Below are 18,215 nucleotides of genomic sequence, written 5' to 3' on the forward strand. Positions count from 1 at the left end.
ATCATCTGAACTTCTTAAACTGTTAATCCCCAGTCAAATTATATCAATAACTGCTACATCATGTATGAGCAGGCTATGCCTGTCCATACCTAGCCTTTGTTGGTTTCATCTCACTCGTACAATGATGAACTGCAAGTTTAACTAGCCATGAAAATATGGACAATGCATCGATGAGAACAGGGCCCTCTTTGTGCAACAGAAAATGTTTCAAAGAGGTTCTAATTCAGCTCAGAACTTCAGGATCATTTGTAGATTAACTAGGTCAGGAGCACTTCAAACAGCCCCATGCTAAGATAATACAGTAAATCTTACACTTAATATGCAAACTTTTGAAATGGTAATCTTTTGGAGTTCTGAAGAAATTTACTGCTTGTATTGTTTTTTGAGACAATTCAGAAAAGATGGATTATTGGAACTTCAGTTGTTTGAACCTGCTACTTTCTGACACTTCAGCTGATATTTGTTATTTAGCTACATTTACTTTAGAAAGTGTCAGTGTTGGGTCAGTGCATGCTCTACCTGAAATAGAAGAGACATGCTGGGCTGTTTGAATCTTCTGTTTCAGAGGAAAGAAGTCTCCAGAGCTGGACACTCCAGCAATCGAGAAGAGGTTTGCCTACACCTTCCTCCAGAAGCTCATCACATATGTAGACCAGGCTCATCAGCATATGATGGACTTTGGTAGGATTCTTCAGTTGTTGCCTACTTATGAAATATCACATGACCCCTATCATCAAATGACAGTCTCAACCATGTTGTGCAGCTGAACCCCCTACCAGTCCAGTAGAAGGAACTTATTGATACTAACCACGGTAGGAAAACATGGTAGCTCAGTTAGTCAGAACACCGACCCACACCTCCAACAGTTTCTACTTATACTGCTGGGCTGGCAGCAGTTCATTACATATTCAAACTTGCAGAACTTTAAAATGAACTACTTAGAGCTACAGTCCTGGACATTGTTGTCAAGAGAGACAGGCTTAATTTCTAAAAATATACAATGCATTACGAATAACGTCCTGTTTAAGTGATTGTTTGATTATTGATATTAACTAATATACTAGCTTTGTGTTATACATTTTAACCAGAAGGCCACATGCACTGCCTAAACATAAGCATTATTCCTCACTGTTTGACAATAAATCAGACTCAAAGTATAGTTTTTTAAAAACAGAAATTATTTCTATATCCAAGGTACTGAACACATGAGTTTTTCTGAAGAGTTCTTATTACCTTCTCTAAATTGACAAATTGAGGAAAGAGTTTAATGCATGTAAATGTATGCAGATCTCACAGTTTGTTTCTGGTCTTTTTGTCTTTCAGATGTGGGAGCAAAGCTGGAAGGAGGAAAGATTCCTCATGAACAGCAAATAAAGTTCTTTGGAAAGGTCACACTTCTTTTAGTTTGTTTTTATTCAGTTATGGTTTTTATAGTATTTTTACACTTTGCTGTGTTTCAGAAAGTCCTAATCTCATCCCCACAAGAAATCTGTCAGTTGATGAATTATCAATTATTGGCCAATTATCAAATGGAATTATTAAATGAAAAATAATTCTCAGATGCATTTCAAAGGGAAGTTTGAGTTGTAAGTCATTTTTCTTGGAAATTTTTGGAAAGCAGAAATTCCTTTATTTCAACCTGCCTTCTTGCTGGTAAATACCACTGTAAGTTTTCAGTCTAAGTAAAACATCAGCTCATGTATTTATTGCTGAATATTTTAGAAAGGTGGATTTGGAGATGTATAATGATTTAGAAAGTGTCAGTGTTGGGTCAGTGCATGCTCTACCTCGTAGCTCTGACTGAAATAGAAGAGACATGCTGGGCTGTTTGAATCTTCTGTTTCAGAGGAAAGAAGTCTCCAGAGCTGGAGGTACATATTAGGTGATGAAAAGTAGTGCGTGTGAGCACTGCTGGTCATCATTTGAGCTAACTGTTTGGGCAACAATCTGTAATTATGTTTAAAATGATGCAAAAACCTGGGGTGTTCAGAACAGTGTTGACTTGCAGGGGAGGAACAAAAAGATTCCCCAAGCCCTAACCCACCCCAGTAATGTTCTTGTTTGATTAATAAATGTATTTATGCTGTCTGTGCATCATTTTACCACCAGGTTGTTTTGCCATTGGTGGATCAGTACTTTAAAAACCACAGGCTGTACTTCCTGTCCACAGCCATTCATCCAATGAGCAGTGGAGGCCATGCCTCAAATAAGGAGAAGGAGATGGTGACCAGGTGAGAACCACAAACCCAGCTAGCTTCAGACTATGTTGGAGCAGAAATATGTTCCACTCTGAGGAAAGTCTGACAGCATCTTGTAAATGATCGTCTGTACCTCCAGTCTGCATTTCCACATCTTATCTTTATAGTCTTCCTTTTACTAATTCAACTTTCTCATCCCAATTTTGTGAATCTTTTCAGTCTTTTTTGCAAACTTGGAGTTCTTGTCAGACATAGGATATCCTTGTTCGGTAAGGCTGCTTGATCCCTTGCTCTAAAATGCTTCTGTTACTGTTTTGCCAACAATCTTCTTTTGGTTTGATGGAACTGGTGTGTTGCTGTTTTTCTTGGCATGTCATCACCTTCTAAATCTGCTCAGTTAGAACAAAGCAGGAATCATGACAACACAGTTTACTGGATGGTAAATTGTTCCAGTAATTATTGCTATAAATGATAATATTGTTGTTTTGAGACCATCTTCAAGCAATATATTGATTGTGGCAGAATAATGCAAGTTTACCCTCTGACAGACCAATAACCTTTTGTAAAGTTATTTCAAACTAGAGCTGGAAGAAATTTTAAACACCCCAAATAAAACACAACCAAAAGCATTAAATAAAAGGGAAATAAAAACCACCTTCAGCTGAAACTAAATAGATTATGATATCTATGTAAATTAAATAGCCCTTCAAAAATATGAATCATCATACTGGAAATTATTGAACTCATTTTAATTTATCATGTAATGATGTGATCAAAAGCACTGTGGCTAACATTTTGCTAACATTTGATTTTCATACTTTTGTGCCCAACCTTTGTAATCTCTAGTGGTCATTGGCCATATCAATATTAGCACCCATATATGGAGAGAAATCTCTTATGGTGCTAAAGGGCACTAAGGCTGGAAGCAACAACCCCATCAGACCTCTGACAGGCTGGGCTGTCTCAGCTGCTTATTGCATCTAAGGTGCCTTGCTTCGAGGCACTAGATCAGTATACTGACCACCGCTGCTCTGTAGACTGTTATAGGATGCTGGTGGTGAACAGTGTTTGTCTGCTTGCCAATGGTGATCCTTCACCTGCTGAGGTCTTCACAGGCCTCTGCTTAGAGGACCTTAGTGCTAGCCTCTCCATCTGAGCTGCTACTGCTGAAGGGTCATGACCTATAGAGCAGAGGTTCCCAAACTGTGGGGCATGCCCCCTGGGGGGGCGCGGGAAGCCGTCTGGATGAAAAAAAAAAACAAAACATGAACGCTGTATGCGCTGGGTTTTTACCTTAGAATGGCCAACTCTCTGTTATTCCTATGTCAATTTGATACAGTAGGGGCTTCCACACTACCCATATCTGTGTCCTCTGTCACAGCAGTTAAAACTGTTTAATCCGTTAATAACATGTGGTAACCTGTTTTTCCGAGCCGCCTTTAAACGCCACATGGCGCTACGACGCTCGCGCTGGGTTTTCACCTGTGCGGCAGTGAAGGAGACCTGCTGCTGCTGGGCGGAGCTACGCAGGTGTGTTAGAATCATGGCAGCAAACCAGCAAAACTTAAAGAACTTTTCATAGTTTTCCCCCAAACTAACAGACTGTTGAGTAAAGCTGTTGGATGCAGGTAAAGTCAGCTAAAAGATGACTAGCTAGCTAATATCAAAACAGCACGTTAAGCTTAACAAGTAGCCAGTAGGCTACCGATGTTGTTGTCTACAGACAGGGTGTCTCTAAGAATCCTCTCTTCCCCTCTTTCTCGTTCAATCATACAGCCATTTGTAATCCATAGGGTACCGCTGCTATAGAGGGTGATGATAATCTCCTTTGTTTTATGCAATAAACAGTTTATTCCAATACAGACTGACTGTGATCTCAGTCTGGAGCCTTACAATCCAGAGACAAATGACAGTAGGGAAAGCCTCTGATAGTTTGTGTGTATGATGGGATTACATGCCGAGCTAAAATCACTGCACAATTGCGGTACAGATGAAGACTCAGACTCAGTGGTGTGTGCTTTAATGGTTACTGAGGTCAGCTAGACATGATGCCAGTCATTCACAAGGTCAAGCTGACCAAGGTTCCAAATTTTGTCTGGTTTGTTGTCCAATTATGATGCTCATGTGTTTTACATGCAGATTCTGCACACCTGATCTTGTGTAGACCAGACACAGATACTCTGTGTATTCTGACATTTTGGTATTTTTTTATATTTATCTATAGTGGCTCCTGAATGGTACAGCATGTGCAAGTATTTCATTCTGAGTGCCCTGGTGTAGGATGACTATGTTAGGTAAAACTTTATTAATCCTGTAGGGAAATTAAGGTTGTCTGTTGCTCACACATTAATTCACATCCACACAGCATTAAAAATCGTACAACTGGAAACATCTATAAAAGGTACACAATATACATACATTAAAAAGTGGTCTAGTAAAGAAGTTAAATACATTAAAATGCTAATTACTCCATCTCTCTCCCTTTTCCCTCCCAGATGTTCCTTTTCTTGACCAACTCTGATTATTCCACTGCAGCCAGCAGACGTGCTGTAAACTTTTCTTACTTGTTGGCAAAATCCTTATTCTCCTTTCTATATGTTAGCCTTGAGGAAAAAATGTTCATCTCGAGCCAAATCTGTCCCAGCTACTCATGCAGTGGCATAAATGCTTTCCACTTCGTCTCTTGCACCTCCAAACAGAGGCTGATTCATGCCAGAACTCACTAAGATACTCAACGGTTTTAGTAAGGAAGTGTGTGAGATTGTAAAACATTTAGTTAGTTACAATAGTTAAACTGTACAGCTTTAATTATGATAAAAATCAATTTAAAAGTTCATCTTGCAGAGCACTAGACATGGTAATATCTTTACCGTCTTCATACAGATGAGAGTAAACATACAGTCAGATCTGCTTGCCGAAGTGTTTTTATTTTTTCTAGCATTTCCTTTATTATCCAGAGACTCCAACATATCAATCTACTTTCTGTTCAGTGTCAGCTGCCCATGCTGCCATCACTCCACACTCACAGTCCAAGTAAAATAAGAAGCACACCATCCGTTAGTTCTGGGATCCGAACCCATACATCATCTGATGTTCATGATGTAGTAGAATCTAGAGCCATACCAGATACCTGTGTATCTTTAGTTAGAAAACACTAAAATACAAAAGTATATTTAAAAAACCCAAAGAAACAAGTATATCCCCAAACCTAATATATAAATACAAAATAGAATTTACAAGGCTTCTACTGTTTTTCACCCAGTCTATGAAAAAAAGTTCCCCACTGTCCCACTACATCATCTTTACTCTCATCTGTAGAATTTCAATGTCACTTAATTTCAAAGATGCCCTTAGTAGCTTTATAGCTTTACATCTAAGGACATCTGTGTTTATATGCATGCTTTCTGTTGTGTGTGTGATTTATTCTACCATCCACTGTGCCCATGGTAAAATCCCATCAGAGCAGTTTCTAAGCCAGGTCTGTGTGCTAAATTAGGCAGAAGATGGTGTCAGCGACCCCTACTGACAGACTGTGGTTCAGGTATTTAGCTCATCATGTGGTTTCTGCTCTCCTCTCCAGGGAACAATGCAACATCAATCGTCAACTGTCTGCAGATACTAGGACAGAGTCTAGATGCCAGGTACTGTTGGTTTTTATACAAAACTTGCAAAATATTAATAAATTAATAATTAGCTGTCTGCATATTTCACATCGATATAATTTGGCAGTGTACATCAAAAACTGCTTCGATTAATATAATAATATTTAAGCACACAATTGTTATCTTGAAGGTCCTACTTATGTCTCCCAGTAAAGCCTAGAGGGCCACATAAAAACGTATGGCGGGCCGCATTTGGCTCCTGGGCCTTGAGTTTGACACATGCATTAGAACACATGTCTTGATGAGTCCTTTATGTCAGCTTAAAAGTACCTTTTGAAAACAACTTTTAAGCAGTTAATAAACACAGTTTTTATTAAGCCCATATTCCTGGTTTTAAAGTAGTTTTTTGTTGATCTGGTGTGCTATTCTAATTACAGTGTACATTAACCCTTGTGTGTGCGAGGACTGAGGCAAACGATACAAGTTTTAAGGGTGTGGGGTCGGTTGGACCCCATTTGTAAACACAAGGGTTAAGCATGTAGACTGTAATGTCTGTAATGTTTCAAATATGAAACTCATGTTTTCATTAGCTCTAAGCCAGGGGTGTCCAAAGTGGGTCCTGGAGGGTCGGCATCCTGCATGTTTTAGTTCTCTCCCTAGTGGTTGTAACAGCCTCCTCAGCAAGTCAGTGTTCTCCTTAGGCCTCTAATGAGCCATCATTTGATGCAGGTGTGTCAAACCAGGGAGAAAACTAAAACATGCAGGATGAGGGCCGACTTTGGACACCTCTGCTCTAAGCAGACAGTCATCATTAAGGCTTTCATTAAGGCAAATGTTTGACTTGGTGATAAACTTTCTGAAATAAATGAACTTTTCAATAATATTCTAATCTATTAATTGGGTCTTTATATCCTAATAATAAAGAAAGCAAATGTGAACACATGTAGTTTGAATAGTTTGAGACTGTCAGCTCTCAGACAGTCTCAAACGTAAATTAGTAACATGAGCTTCAGATCTCCAAGTCATGGTTCTGACCATGGCAATAACACCAAACATATTTCTTTCAGGACAGTAATGAAGACTGGGCTGGAGTCAGTGAAGGCAGCTCTGTGGTCCTACTTTGATAGTGTGGCAGAAGATTTGGAGAAAACTCAGGAGAACCTGAAGCTGGGCCAGTTCACCCACTCCAGAGAGCAACCACGTGGTGTCACTCAGATCATCAACTACACCACCTTCGCCCTGCTGCCGGTGCTCTCCTCCCTGTTTGAGCACATTGGGCAGAACATGTTTGGAGAGGACCTCATGTGTGCGTAATGACATGAGTTTGACTATATTTGTTCTCCGAGCAGAATGTTAATGTTTAAAAAATTCTTGTCTCTTTTGTTCTAGTGGATGAAGTCCAGGTCTCCTGCTACAGAATACTGAATAGTCTCTACTTCCTGGGAACCAACAAAAGTATCTATGTAGAGAGGTACTGAATATCCTACACTTCTCAGCTTCAATTAATAATCAGTTTACATTTAGTGGCTTAGGCTTATTTAGTAAATGAGGGAACGGTCCCAGCCCGATGCGTTGTCCTGCCTCTGCCTGGCTGGGCTGCTGGGCTGGACCTCCTCTGCCTCTAGTTGTGCTAGTGAATTACCTCAGATATAGGGTCAGTAGTTTGTTTTGGTCAACTCAAATACTTGGTTACAATCTTCCCATACATCCTCTGTATTTACCCTCTGTCACATGATCTAACTTCACCACTTCCTTTCCTGTTTCCATGCACGTCAGACAGCGGCCAGCTTTAGGAAAGTGTTTAGCTGCCTTCTCAGCAGCCTTCCCTGTCGCCTTCCTGGAGCCACAGCTCAACAAGTTTAACGGCTTCTCCATTTACAACAGCAAAGCAAGCAAAGACAGAACAGGTACTCTGCTTCACATTCAGCAGCCTTATTTAATGACAACAGTCAAATCAATTCACCTCAACATCTTTTACAAGTACTTTTACAAAAGCAATGTCTTTCATAGAATATAAAATCACTGCCCAACTTGGTTTATTGAAGACCTTTATGAACTGGGAATTAAACATTTAACAATGTGATGAGGATGGAAGGTATAACAACATCTTTTTGTTGTAAAAGTACCAACATAAATCAGAGATAAACATTTTATTTAGTGATGTACATCTTAACACTGCTGGCAATGCAACATAGTTTAATCTATAACTTACATTTTGTAGATTCTTCTGGATTATAATCAAGTGGCAGCAGTGGTTGTGAGAGATTTACTCAGTATCACAAATGGCATCAGCTAACTTCACCATTGTCAGAGGTAATGAAAGTAACTTTTAAGCAGTTAATAAATTGAGTTTATTAACTGCTGTGCTGGTAGATTGAGAGATTTTTAGAAATCCACATCAAAAACTCAAAAAAGATAAAACTAAACAAGGCAGAGAGTGCGTGTTCTGGAAGGGCATTATGAAGTAAGTGGTTGAACTTATGTATTTGTGGGAAAGGAAAAACGAACCCAGGACAGCTACATGGAGGCCTGTTAGCTGCTGTTCCTGGGGCCCCTGAAAGTATGACGAGGCTTAATAACAGCAACGCTAATTAGTGGAACAGACAACACATCTCAGAGCCTACAAAACCAAACAAGAGAAAACCCAGACTTTGTTTCTCTGTATTAGATTTCTGCATCACTTTGTGACACATTGCCATACTTTTCTGCTCTCAGCTTTGGGTCTGCCAGGGCCAGTTGGGGAGGTGTGTCCTTTGGTTCCAAACCTCGAAAAGTCTCTGGAAGAAATCATGGAGCTGGCTGAGTCTGGCATGAAGTATACTCAGATGCCTCATGTAATGGAGGTGAAACACTCATTTTTCAACTTTACTCATTATCATCAAATAGGTCAGCTTCCTCAGGGTGAATCATGTTTCCATTTCTTGGAAGCTCAGTCCAGGAGTGATCAAAGGCCAGTCCAGAGAGGTACTACCCTGCAAACTTTAGATGCATCCCTTCTACAAAACACCTGAATAAAAGGAATAGCTTGTTAGCAGGTTTCAGGAAAACTGATTGACTGCAGATGAGGGAATTCAGGCGATCATTCTGGTGTGTTAGAGTCGGGGTGCATGTGAATGCAGCAGGATGGTAGGTCTGGATTGGACCTGGACTCCTCTCCCCTGCCTGTTTGTTGTCTCCATGTGTTCTGAGAAAGAGCTTATGTTGCCTCTGTTACACTTTCCCAACAATGGAACCAGAGCCATACATCGACTCAGTTGGATAGGGAGGTGATGATGACACAAGTTTGGGCAACCAATCAGTAATTAACACTGGGAAGACTCAGAAATCATTTCCAAAGAGAAAAAACAAGAAGGTGAGAGAGGATTTAAATTTGAAGCATTTCCTCAACCAACAAAATAATTGCTGCACTGTTTGTTCAGCATTATTGTTTTGAGAAAAATAGATGTGGAGACTTCCAACACAGATGTTATACATTTTGCTCACTCCAGACTTGTCCTGTCATCCTGCACTGCTGGCTTTATTCTACAGAAGATGCAGACAGTAAACAATAATTCCAGAGAAACCTAGGGTTTGTGGGTTCACTCTTTGAGACTTCACTTGTTGGGCTGGGGTGGGTGGGTTTTGTTTTTCCAGTGTCATTCAGTTTTCAGCTATCTTTTTATTTTCCGATAGTCTCTTTAACTTTACTTTTGTTTTCTGTTAATCTTTTCAGTGTTTTGTTCTGGAAGGGGAGTTGGGAGAGGAGGGGGATAAGGGGTGAGATGGTGTGAGTAGTAAGTCATAGGTGAGGGAGGATAGATGTTAAAAGACCAGTTGTGAGTAAAAAAGCGGGAAGGGGGAGAGAGGTGGATGGGGGGCGGGGGTTGTTTGTATTGAAGGCAGAGGTTGGAGAGTGTAAAAGGGTAGAAAGAATGATTTTTCTGTTGGTTTTATGGTGTAATGGGGTTTTGTTTTGTTGTTTGTAGGGGTAGATAGTCTCTTTACATCTTGCGATCACCCGAGGCTTCAACAGGTGGGTGACCGAGGATCTGGCTAACTAGGTTTGTGGGAGAACATGCTTCACAGAAAAAAAAAGCCTTATGCCATTGTCTCAGAGGCTAACACAGACTCTAGCAACAATGACCACAGCGATCCCAAGGGGAATATCCCAAGTTGTTACCTGGTGAGGTTATGCATTATGTGTGGGACCGCAGTAGTTCAGGAAGTAGGTGTTTTCGCATAACCACTGAGTGACCGGTCCAAATCCCCATTCCTTGAATCTCTGTCACTTTACAGATATGTCAGTGGGCAAGACATGTCAGGCTCCAGTGGAGGACAGCCTTAGTGCTCTTAGTCTGCCCCAAAAATAGCTGAGTAGAATAGAAATATCCTTTATTGTTTTACAGTGGAAATATTTAGGTGTTACTGCAGCATAGGAGCAGGCAGGCTCAAACATCTGTATCAATGAATGTGCCCTTTTGTCATAATGTGAGGTTCCAGGACTCGAAGGCAAGCAACAACTACAGACACCAAACTCAGTTTAACAGATTTATTGAACAATAATGGGGGGAAGGATGGAGAGGTGTAGACCAGCGGCAGCAGGAAGGAACCAGGCCAGAGGAAGAACTGAGAAATGGGTGAGTGGTTAGACAGAGGAATAATGACAGGAGTGATGGTGTGACCTGGTGAAGGCTTACGGTTGGAGGGTTCAGATGAGCGGAGGAGGGTACAGCAGTTGGGGCAGTGAGGGGGTTTCCAGGTGGAGGAGTTCCAGCAGGTAACTCAGGGTGGACAGGCAGCAGCAGGGTGGTGGTTGTGGAGGAATCCAGGGGCTAGGCCTAGCAGAACAGCGAGGATCAGGTGGTCCAGGTGGATCAGACTCTCAGAGAGAGGTCAGAGCTGGTTCTAGGAGGAAGGAAGAGATGGAAGAGGCATCAGGAACAAGTAAAACACTTGAGCCACAGCACTAACAGCTAGAGTGTACCACTGTAGAAGCGGAACCATCTGGCATCTTCTTCCGGGAAGCCACTCCTATTTAAGGCCCTTTCTGATTGGAGATGATGAGCACCAGCTGGATCCCATCAGCCTGCCACCCTGAGAAAGTAGAGCAAACACTCCCCTGCAGAACCCAACACTTTGCATTGAACATTTCAGCAACCAGGCAGTTCAAAGTGCTTTACATCATAAACATACAAAAATAATATGATAAAATAAAACATCATACAGTCACCAAATGAAAAACCAGTAACAAACAATACATTTTATCAAGTGCCAAAATGTCAAGTGATCATCAATACACATCAACCATGTGTATTGATGATCATCAAATTCATCAATACACATCAACCATGTGTATTGATGATCATCAAATTCATCAATACACATCAACCATGTGTATTGATGATCATCAAATTCATCAATACACATCGTGACGCATAAATGCATGGATGAGATTCTCTAGATCTTGCTGAGACATTATTTCTCTAATCCTGGAAATGTTCTTCAGGTGATAGAAGGCAGACTTTGTAACAGGCCAGATTTTCTTGTAATTGGCCAGACATTGTCCATGACCCATGTGTTTGTCCTTTTCGTGTACTGTAGGTAGTGTTGCCCATGTTGTGCAGCTATATGTCGCACTGGTGGGAGCATGGACCAGAAAGCAGTCCTGACAAGGACGACAGCTGCTGCACATCTGTTACCTCTGAGCACATGAATACACTGCTGGGAAACATTCTGAAAATCATCTACAACAACCTGGGAATCGACGAGGGGGCCTGGATGAAAAGACTGGCTGGTAAATCCACACAAACAATGCTTGAAGCAGAGACAGTATATTTAAATGGACTGTAGATTCTTATTCCTACAACTTTCTCCTTATGGATATATTTTACTGCAAAGGTAAATCAGTCAAGTTAAGACACAAATAGCTACCTTTAACTCAGTTCTGACTAATTTAAAGGCCTCACAGGTAGCAGATGTCTTTGAATTTCCGTTCTTTTTATTTTATGCTTACTTGCAAATCTCTTTCTCTATTCCTGTCCTCAAGTCTTTTCCCAGCCAATCATCAGCAAAGCTAAAGCCCAACTATTACAGACACACTTCCTGCCTCTTATGGATAAACTCAAAAAGGTAAGTCCCTTCTGTGCTCTGGTGATGTGCTACAAAGGCCATTTCTAAAGTAAAGGTTCAGCTGCTACTGGTAACAAAACAGAGTCACCATGTTGGAAAAAAAAAGAAAACTTATTGACATGATAAAACTACAAAACCCATGTTACCAGACTGGCCACAAAAAAGGTAGAACCCAGCTTTCACCAGTCAGTCAGAAAAAATGAAGATGTTTCAGGCATCAAATGGTTCCGTCTACCATGGGATGTTTCATCTATTCATACCGCTTCTTCTCTTTCATCTTTACATTTCAAACACTAAAAATATTAAAGTGTCACTAATATGATAAAACTACTTATATGATTAAAAAAGATTAACTACTGTGCTTTCATTCTGTGAACATGGAAACTTTAGTTATAAATATGTTTTACAGAATACCATAAATACAGTTTTTCCTTTGACTAAATTATTTGAACATTCAGTGATTTAGAGGTGAGATGTCCATCTCCAATGCTTCCCTGTCGGATTCTTCCTCCCCAGAAACCTTGAAGTCATCGTTGCTTCTTGTACTATCTGGCTCAAATAAATCTGGTTGCAGTCCTTCAGTAGAACCAGCTCCCTCTCCATCTTCACTACATCCAGCTTCTTCCTCCAAAACTGCAGATAAATTGCTCAAATCTCTGAAATCCTCATAACTTCCTCCACTGCTGCGTATTCAGCCTCAGTTGTTTATGGTTTGATTTACCCTGATTACGATACAAGATGGCGCTGTTGTTTGACCCAGTTACTACAAAAACAGCTACACTACACATTTATAGTAGTCTGTGAGAAATATTTATTTCTAAAAGTTTTTGTGTACACAGAATGAAACCCAGTAGTCATTGTGTCAGACACACTTTAACATTCCAGCATCAGTTGGGAGACATTACTAAATCACACCATACTTACACAATGTGTCAAAATAAAACAAAAATGTTTTCAACAATTAGTTTTTTATTATCCTTCAGTGTTAAAATTAAAACCTATTATAAATGGAATGAATAACACAGCCCTACATACAGTAAAAGGAAGTTTAGCAACATAAATATTTAAACTGAAGGAAGCTTAAACCCTAATCGTTAGTTTTACACTTTCTTTTTGCCATTTCTCCCAGTCTTACTGGTATACAGATGGAAGCCAACTATAATAAATGATGTTGCTGTAAAATATTCATAGTATACTTGCATAAAGAAGTCTAAACTTAAAATAAAGAACCTTCATATAAAAAAAATAAAAATAAACATTTTGCTCCAGATGTTTGATATGAACCTTTTTGCTTTCCTTGCTGTGAATTGCCTTGATATGAAGTGTTAATAAGACTTACTAATACATTTATTAGAATCTTAATACAAGGATGACAGCTGTTATACTTCAAACCAGCATTGAGTTAGATCAGTATTTCTCAACCTTTTTCAGCCCAGCGCCCCCCCAGCCTTTATCCAGGTCCCTCACCGCCCCCACCAAAGAATTTGTAGGCTACTTTGCACTGACCATTATTTTATTATTAATATAACTATCACTATTGTAGATGTTTTGATTTTTATGCTTGTTTCTGTATTTATCATTAAAAATTATTTCCCAGAGAACAAAAAACCCATAGACATAGAAATTATTTTCACAGGTGTCTATGAAAAATGCAACAAACATTCTAGTTAAAATTTGCAGGTCTAACAGCAGCCAGAGTGGAAAAATATTCTTATTCTTTGCCATTTTCTAGTTGTTAAATATTCCACAAAATGACCAGATAAAAGATGTTCAACATGCCAGTTTAAACTTTGAACCATTAGCAAAACGACTGAGCTGCAACATTAAAACATGGATAGAACTGTAACTACATTAATCATAACTCTTCTTCTCTTCAGTGTTTGTCAGTTTCTGGTGGTGCAGCTCTGTGCTGCCTTCAGGAGAATGGGACATCAGAGTATCATCCATAAAACTTCACCCACATGGCATTTACTGTTCAAACCAGAGCTTTCAGTGGAAAAATACAAGTTCCAGATCCTTTTAATGCCATACAAATATGAGACAGAAATATGGATTATATCTTTATATAGATCTGACTATTGATTATAGATAATAGTTTTACTGGACAGAAATTACAAAGAACAAATCTGGTTCTTAATCAAATCCTAATGAGTCAAACTGAAAGTGTCATGGAGTCATCAGCCTCATGACAATAACACTGACATGAAAAATAATATTGAAGAAATAAAAATAAATATATCAAATCTAATTGAAAACATAAATAAGTGATCAGTTATTTACTGTTATGGTCTGTAAGATATATTTATTCTCAGTACCAGATGTGGTCTCAACAAACCCATGGCACTTCAACAATATTATTTTACCTTTTATCTGGAAATAGTGTCTGTTTATTCTTGCCATACAGTCTCTGTATTAATTATTGCTCTAAAGGTCTTGCCATACCAGTTTATTCCTCTGTATTTACTTTAGTTTCTTAGTTTATTCTTGCATTTTGTTCTTCATTCATTTCAATTTAGTTTTATTTGATTCGTATCATCCTCTCTTGGTTTATTGCTATGTCCACTTTAGTTTCTTTGCTGTTGCTACATTTATTTTATCGTTTATTGACCATCAGTAATCTTCACTCATCACCTGCTGCGCCGCCTAATCGTCATGTGTTTCACATCATGTGTTGATTTTTTCACTGTTCAGCGTCGGATTCTCTGTTTTTATGCCATAATTCACATCTAGTTCGTCGCTCCGTTTTATGTCCTGCTTCTCTTGTTTCAGAGTTTTGCACAATGTTCGCGTCTTTTTTTTTTTTTAACCCCTAATGTGCAGGGCGGTCGGGAAGCGTATCGATGGGGAAAAGGCAGACTGACATAAACCTTTTAAAACAACGGAAACAATTTCTGCATTCTGATTATTGAAATTTAAAAGTGCTGTGTTGTTCTATCACACCCGTTTCATACCGGACCACTTACAGCACCGTGTTAACGCTATAAAATGAACGCTCTCTATCGTGGTATCACCCATGGAGGGATTTCTTTATTTAAATGGGTTCATTTTTCAGAGGGATACACAGTGAAGGTATCGGGATTTTAGCTACCAGTAGCAGGAGAACGGAGCTGCGCCAAGAAGCTAACAGAAGCTACAAACACTGAATAGAAGAAGAGCTGCCATCGATACAGTTGCAGCCAGGCATGATTTAATGTTACACAATACAGTTTTACCAAGTTGCTCAAAGTCTAAACTGGTATTGTTCTGCATTTAAGGTGTAAAGTTTACCTTCGACCAAACGCCCCCCAAAGGAATCCCAGCGCCCCCCTTTTGTAAAAATGTCCGCCAGCGCCCCCTGCCGTCCTCTGAACGCCCCCTGGGAGGCGGTACCGCCCACGTTGAGAACCGCTAAGTTAGATGATCATGAGCGTGCAGCAACAGAGAAAATGAACATGACGATATCTTTTTCTATCCTCCATCTTATTTTATGAGAAGCTCACAGCTCTTAATTTAGGAAGCAATAAAAAGAAAAGACGGACAGATGTGACTTTCTAAGAGAACCTCTGTCTGGTAGAAATGAACTTTTTCAGTAGACTGTCAAATCATGCTGCAGGGTTTTTTTTAAACTGGTGTTGGATATTGATACTGAAATGCGCTGTAAACACTGTGTCTCTGTGTAAGACTGCACCAATTTGTTCCTGTGTAGAAAGCTGCAGTGGTTCTGACGGATGAGGAGCAGAGCAGGGCTGAAGGGAGAGGTGAGATGTCTGAGACAGAGCTCCTCATCATGGATCAGTTCACCATACTGGTCAGAGACCTGTATGCCTTCTACCCTCTGCTCATACGATTTGTGGACTACAACAGGTACAGTGTTGTTGTGTAACACTGTGGAAATGTGTGTCCTTGCATCCAATGCATGTTTGTTTCACCAACTGATCTATGACCAAGTGGAAGTAACTACTACTTTAAAGCTAAATAGCTAAAACTAGAACATTTTTGTCAACACATCACTAAAATAACTGATAGGACACTTAATGGAGTGAAGCTTGTCACTGAGCTGCCTGATGTATAAATCTGTACTACAGAGGAAGATGGCTAAAAGAGTCCAACCCGGAGGCAGAAGAGCTGTTCAGAATGGTGGCTGAAGTTTTCATATTTTGGGCCAAGTCTCATGTAAGAACCTTACTTTTCCACTGTAACTTTGTAATTTTTTTAAACACAATGACAGAAATTTTAATATTAATAACTAGCACATTGCAGCAATTTAATCAAGCGGTCACAAAAGCACAGTGTAGGTTTTAGATGTGGGCCATATGGTGGAAGGAGGATGCACCAGCACCTGATAAGAAATACAACTATTCTGTTAAATGTAGAGTCTCATTGTCTCATTTTATTGGTTGATTTGGCAGCAGAAAGAGGGGCTTATAAAGTATGCCATTTACATAAGAACTGCCAATGCAAGTACATACAAATGACGCATTATTAACAAAGTGATCTCCTAATAACACAGATTTTATTTGCAATAATATGAATATCTGGATGTGGCTGTATGTAATGGACCTGGTCAGGTGTGCATTAACTCAACAGTGATTCAACTGGAGCTCAGGCTTTCTTACTGTTCTGTCATCTCAAAGGCAGTGGTGGTTCAGTGAGGCACGTTTCAGAGAATGCAGTATGTCAGTGTGACTGAGTTGTTTTGTCATCTATCTGTAGAACTTCAAGAGAGAAGAGCAGAATTTTGTGGTCCAGAATGAAATCAACAACATGTCATTCCTTATCTCTGACACCAAGTGCAAGATGTCAAAGGTACGACACACAGTCATGTTCAAAAGGAATAAAGCGGCAGATAATTACTGACTAAAAGGGTAATATCAATAAATGTTTAATAATCTATGTCAATAAGTACTGTCTTATCAAGATAATTTGGACGTATGTTAAAGTAAGCATATGTGTCCTTTTTCATTTGATTGGGCTTCAGGGTATAGTTTCAGACCAGGAGAGGAAGAAGATGAAGAGGAAGGGTGATCGCTACTCAACTCAGACCAGTTTGATCGTGGCCACACTGAAACGCCTGCTGCCTGTGGGACTGAACATCTGTGCTCCAGGAGAACAGGAGCTCATCGCTCTGGCTAAGACCCGATTCACACAGGTAGAAGGATGGCACAGACAGACACACAGATTCACTTAGTTTGAATAGTTGACAACAAGCTGGACCTGAGGGTGGTTCGGGGAGACTGGGTCAGGTAACTTTCAAAGCTGCTCTGCATGCACATGTGATTTGGGATTTCTTTTCAACTGCTGCATTTTCACCCAGCACAGACTACATGGATTGTACCTAGGGGTGCACCAATTTATCGACGCCATTTTTCTTTATTTTGGGAGATCGGTGATTGGCCAACTTTTACATATGAAGCCGATCTTATCCACCGATCAAGGTCTAAGAATCAACCACAGTCCTCTTTTGCTCCCTGGTGAGAGGTTTGACTGATAGACTGGCCCACCAAGTTATGTCTGCACATTTACAATTATCAATAGTGACCCCACTGTTGCCAACTCAACAACTTTCTTGCTATATTGAGCAACATTTCAGACAAAAAAAATTGGTATCAGCCAAAATTGGAATCGGCAGATTAATCTGCTGCTCGGTAATTGGCAATTGGCCAGAAAACTTGTGCACCCATAATTGTACCAAAATGAGACAAAAATCCATGTTTGTAGTTAGCAGTTAGCAACTGAAACGTCTCTTTATATTGTTGCATTTTCTTTGCCACAGTCCCGATACTTTAAGACTAACACACTTCTCCTCTTTCATAGGAACATTTTACCTTAAAATACAATATGAAGAGTTTCCTATCACATTCCTCATATCTTGCTTCTATATTTTGGGGGAGCCAAAATGCTGCGGGTTTCCCGTCATAACTGTGTGGCTTGTCTGCACGAGGCTAGCTTTGGATAAACTTTGACCCCAGATAAAGTGGGTATTAAGATCTAAGGTAGGATGCATAGTATGCCATTGAATATTGTGTTGGCTACTATGGACATGCAGAACAGCCATTCGCAGACATTGCAGTGAGTTATTAACTGTGGAAAAGGACAATGAAGAGATTAGAGGAAGTTTGTAGTTTGTGTCACTGTTACAAACCAAGATTAGTAACTGTGACACATCGTGTCACTGTTACTAATTTGGCTAATCAGCTGAATTAGTTTTAATTCGGCTGATTTAAAACTAAATCAGCCGAAACAAAGTGCTGCACATAATTGCATGCTAAGCATACATTAAAAGAAAAAAAATTAAAAGTGAAACATAACGACAAAAAGATTAAACACA

General features: G+C 39.8%; 1 protein-coding gene across 1 annotated transcript in view; it reads left to right on the forward strand.

Annotated features, from left to right (window-relative positions):
* Window positions 1–18,215, forward strand: part of ryr2a (ryanodine receptor 2a (cardiac)) — a 122,455-nt gene that overhangs the window by 63,578 nt on the left and 40,662 nt on the right. Inside the window, exons 45-59 of the mRNA XM_017310781.2 lie at window positions 566–681; window positions 1,324–1,388; window positions 2,110–2,231; window positions 2,418–2,467; window positions 5,779–5,839; window positions 6,868–7,106; window positions 7,190–7,271; window positions 7,577–7,707; window positions 8,516–8,643; window positions 11,381–11,573; window positions 11,826–11,908; window positions 15,594–15,751; window positions 15,973–16,060; window positions 16,601–16,693; window positions 16,866–17,036. Coding sequence (XP_017166270.2) covers window positions 566–681; window positions 1,324–1,388; window positions 2,110–2,231; window positions 2,418–2,467; window positions 5,779–5,839; window positions 6,868–7,106; window positions 7,190–7,271; window positions 7,577–7,707; window positions 8,516–8,643; window positions 11,381–11,573; window positions 11,826–11,908; window positions 15,594–15,751; window positions 15,973–16,060; window positions 16,601–16,693; window positions 16,866–17,036 — 1,780 coding nt within the window. The remainder of the gene's footprint in view (window positions 1–565; window positions 682–1,323; window positions 1,389–2,109; window positions 2,232–2,417; window positions 2,468–5,778; window positions 5,840–6,867; window positions 7,107–7,189; window positions 7,272–7,576; window positions 7,708–8,515; window positions 8,644–11,380; window positions 11,574–11,825; window positions 11,909–15,593; window positions 15,752–15,972; window positions 16,061–16,600; window positions 16,694–16,865; window positions 17,037–18,215) is intronic.

The sequence above is a fragment of the Poecilia reticulata genome, chromosome 19 (genome assembly GCF_904066995.2).
Source record: "Poecilia reticulata chromosome 19, P_reticulata-male-v2, whole genome shotgun sequence".
In the NCBI taxonomy this organism is placed as follows: domain Eukaryota; kingdom Metazoa; phylum Chordata; class Actinopteri; order Cyprinodontiformes; family Poeciliidae; genus Poecilia; species Poecilia reticulata.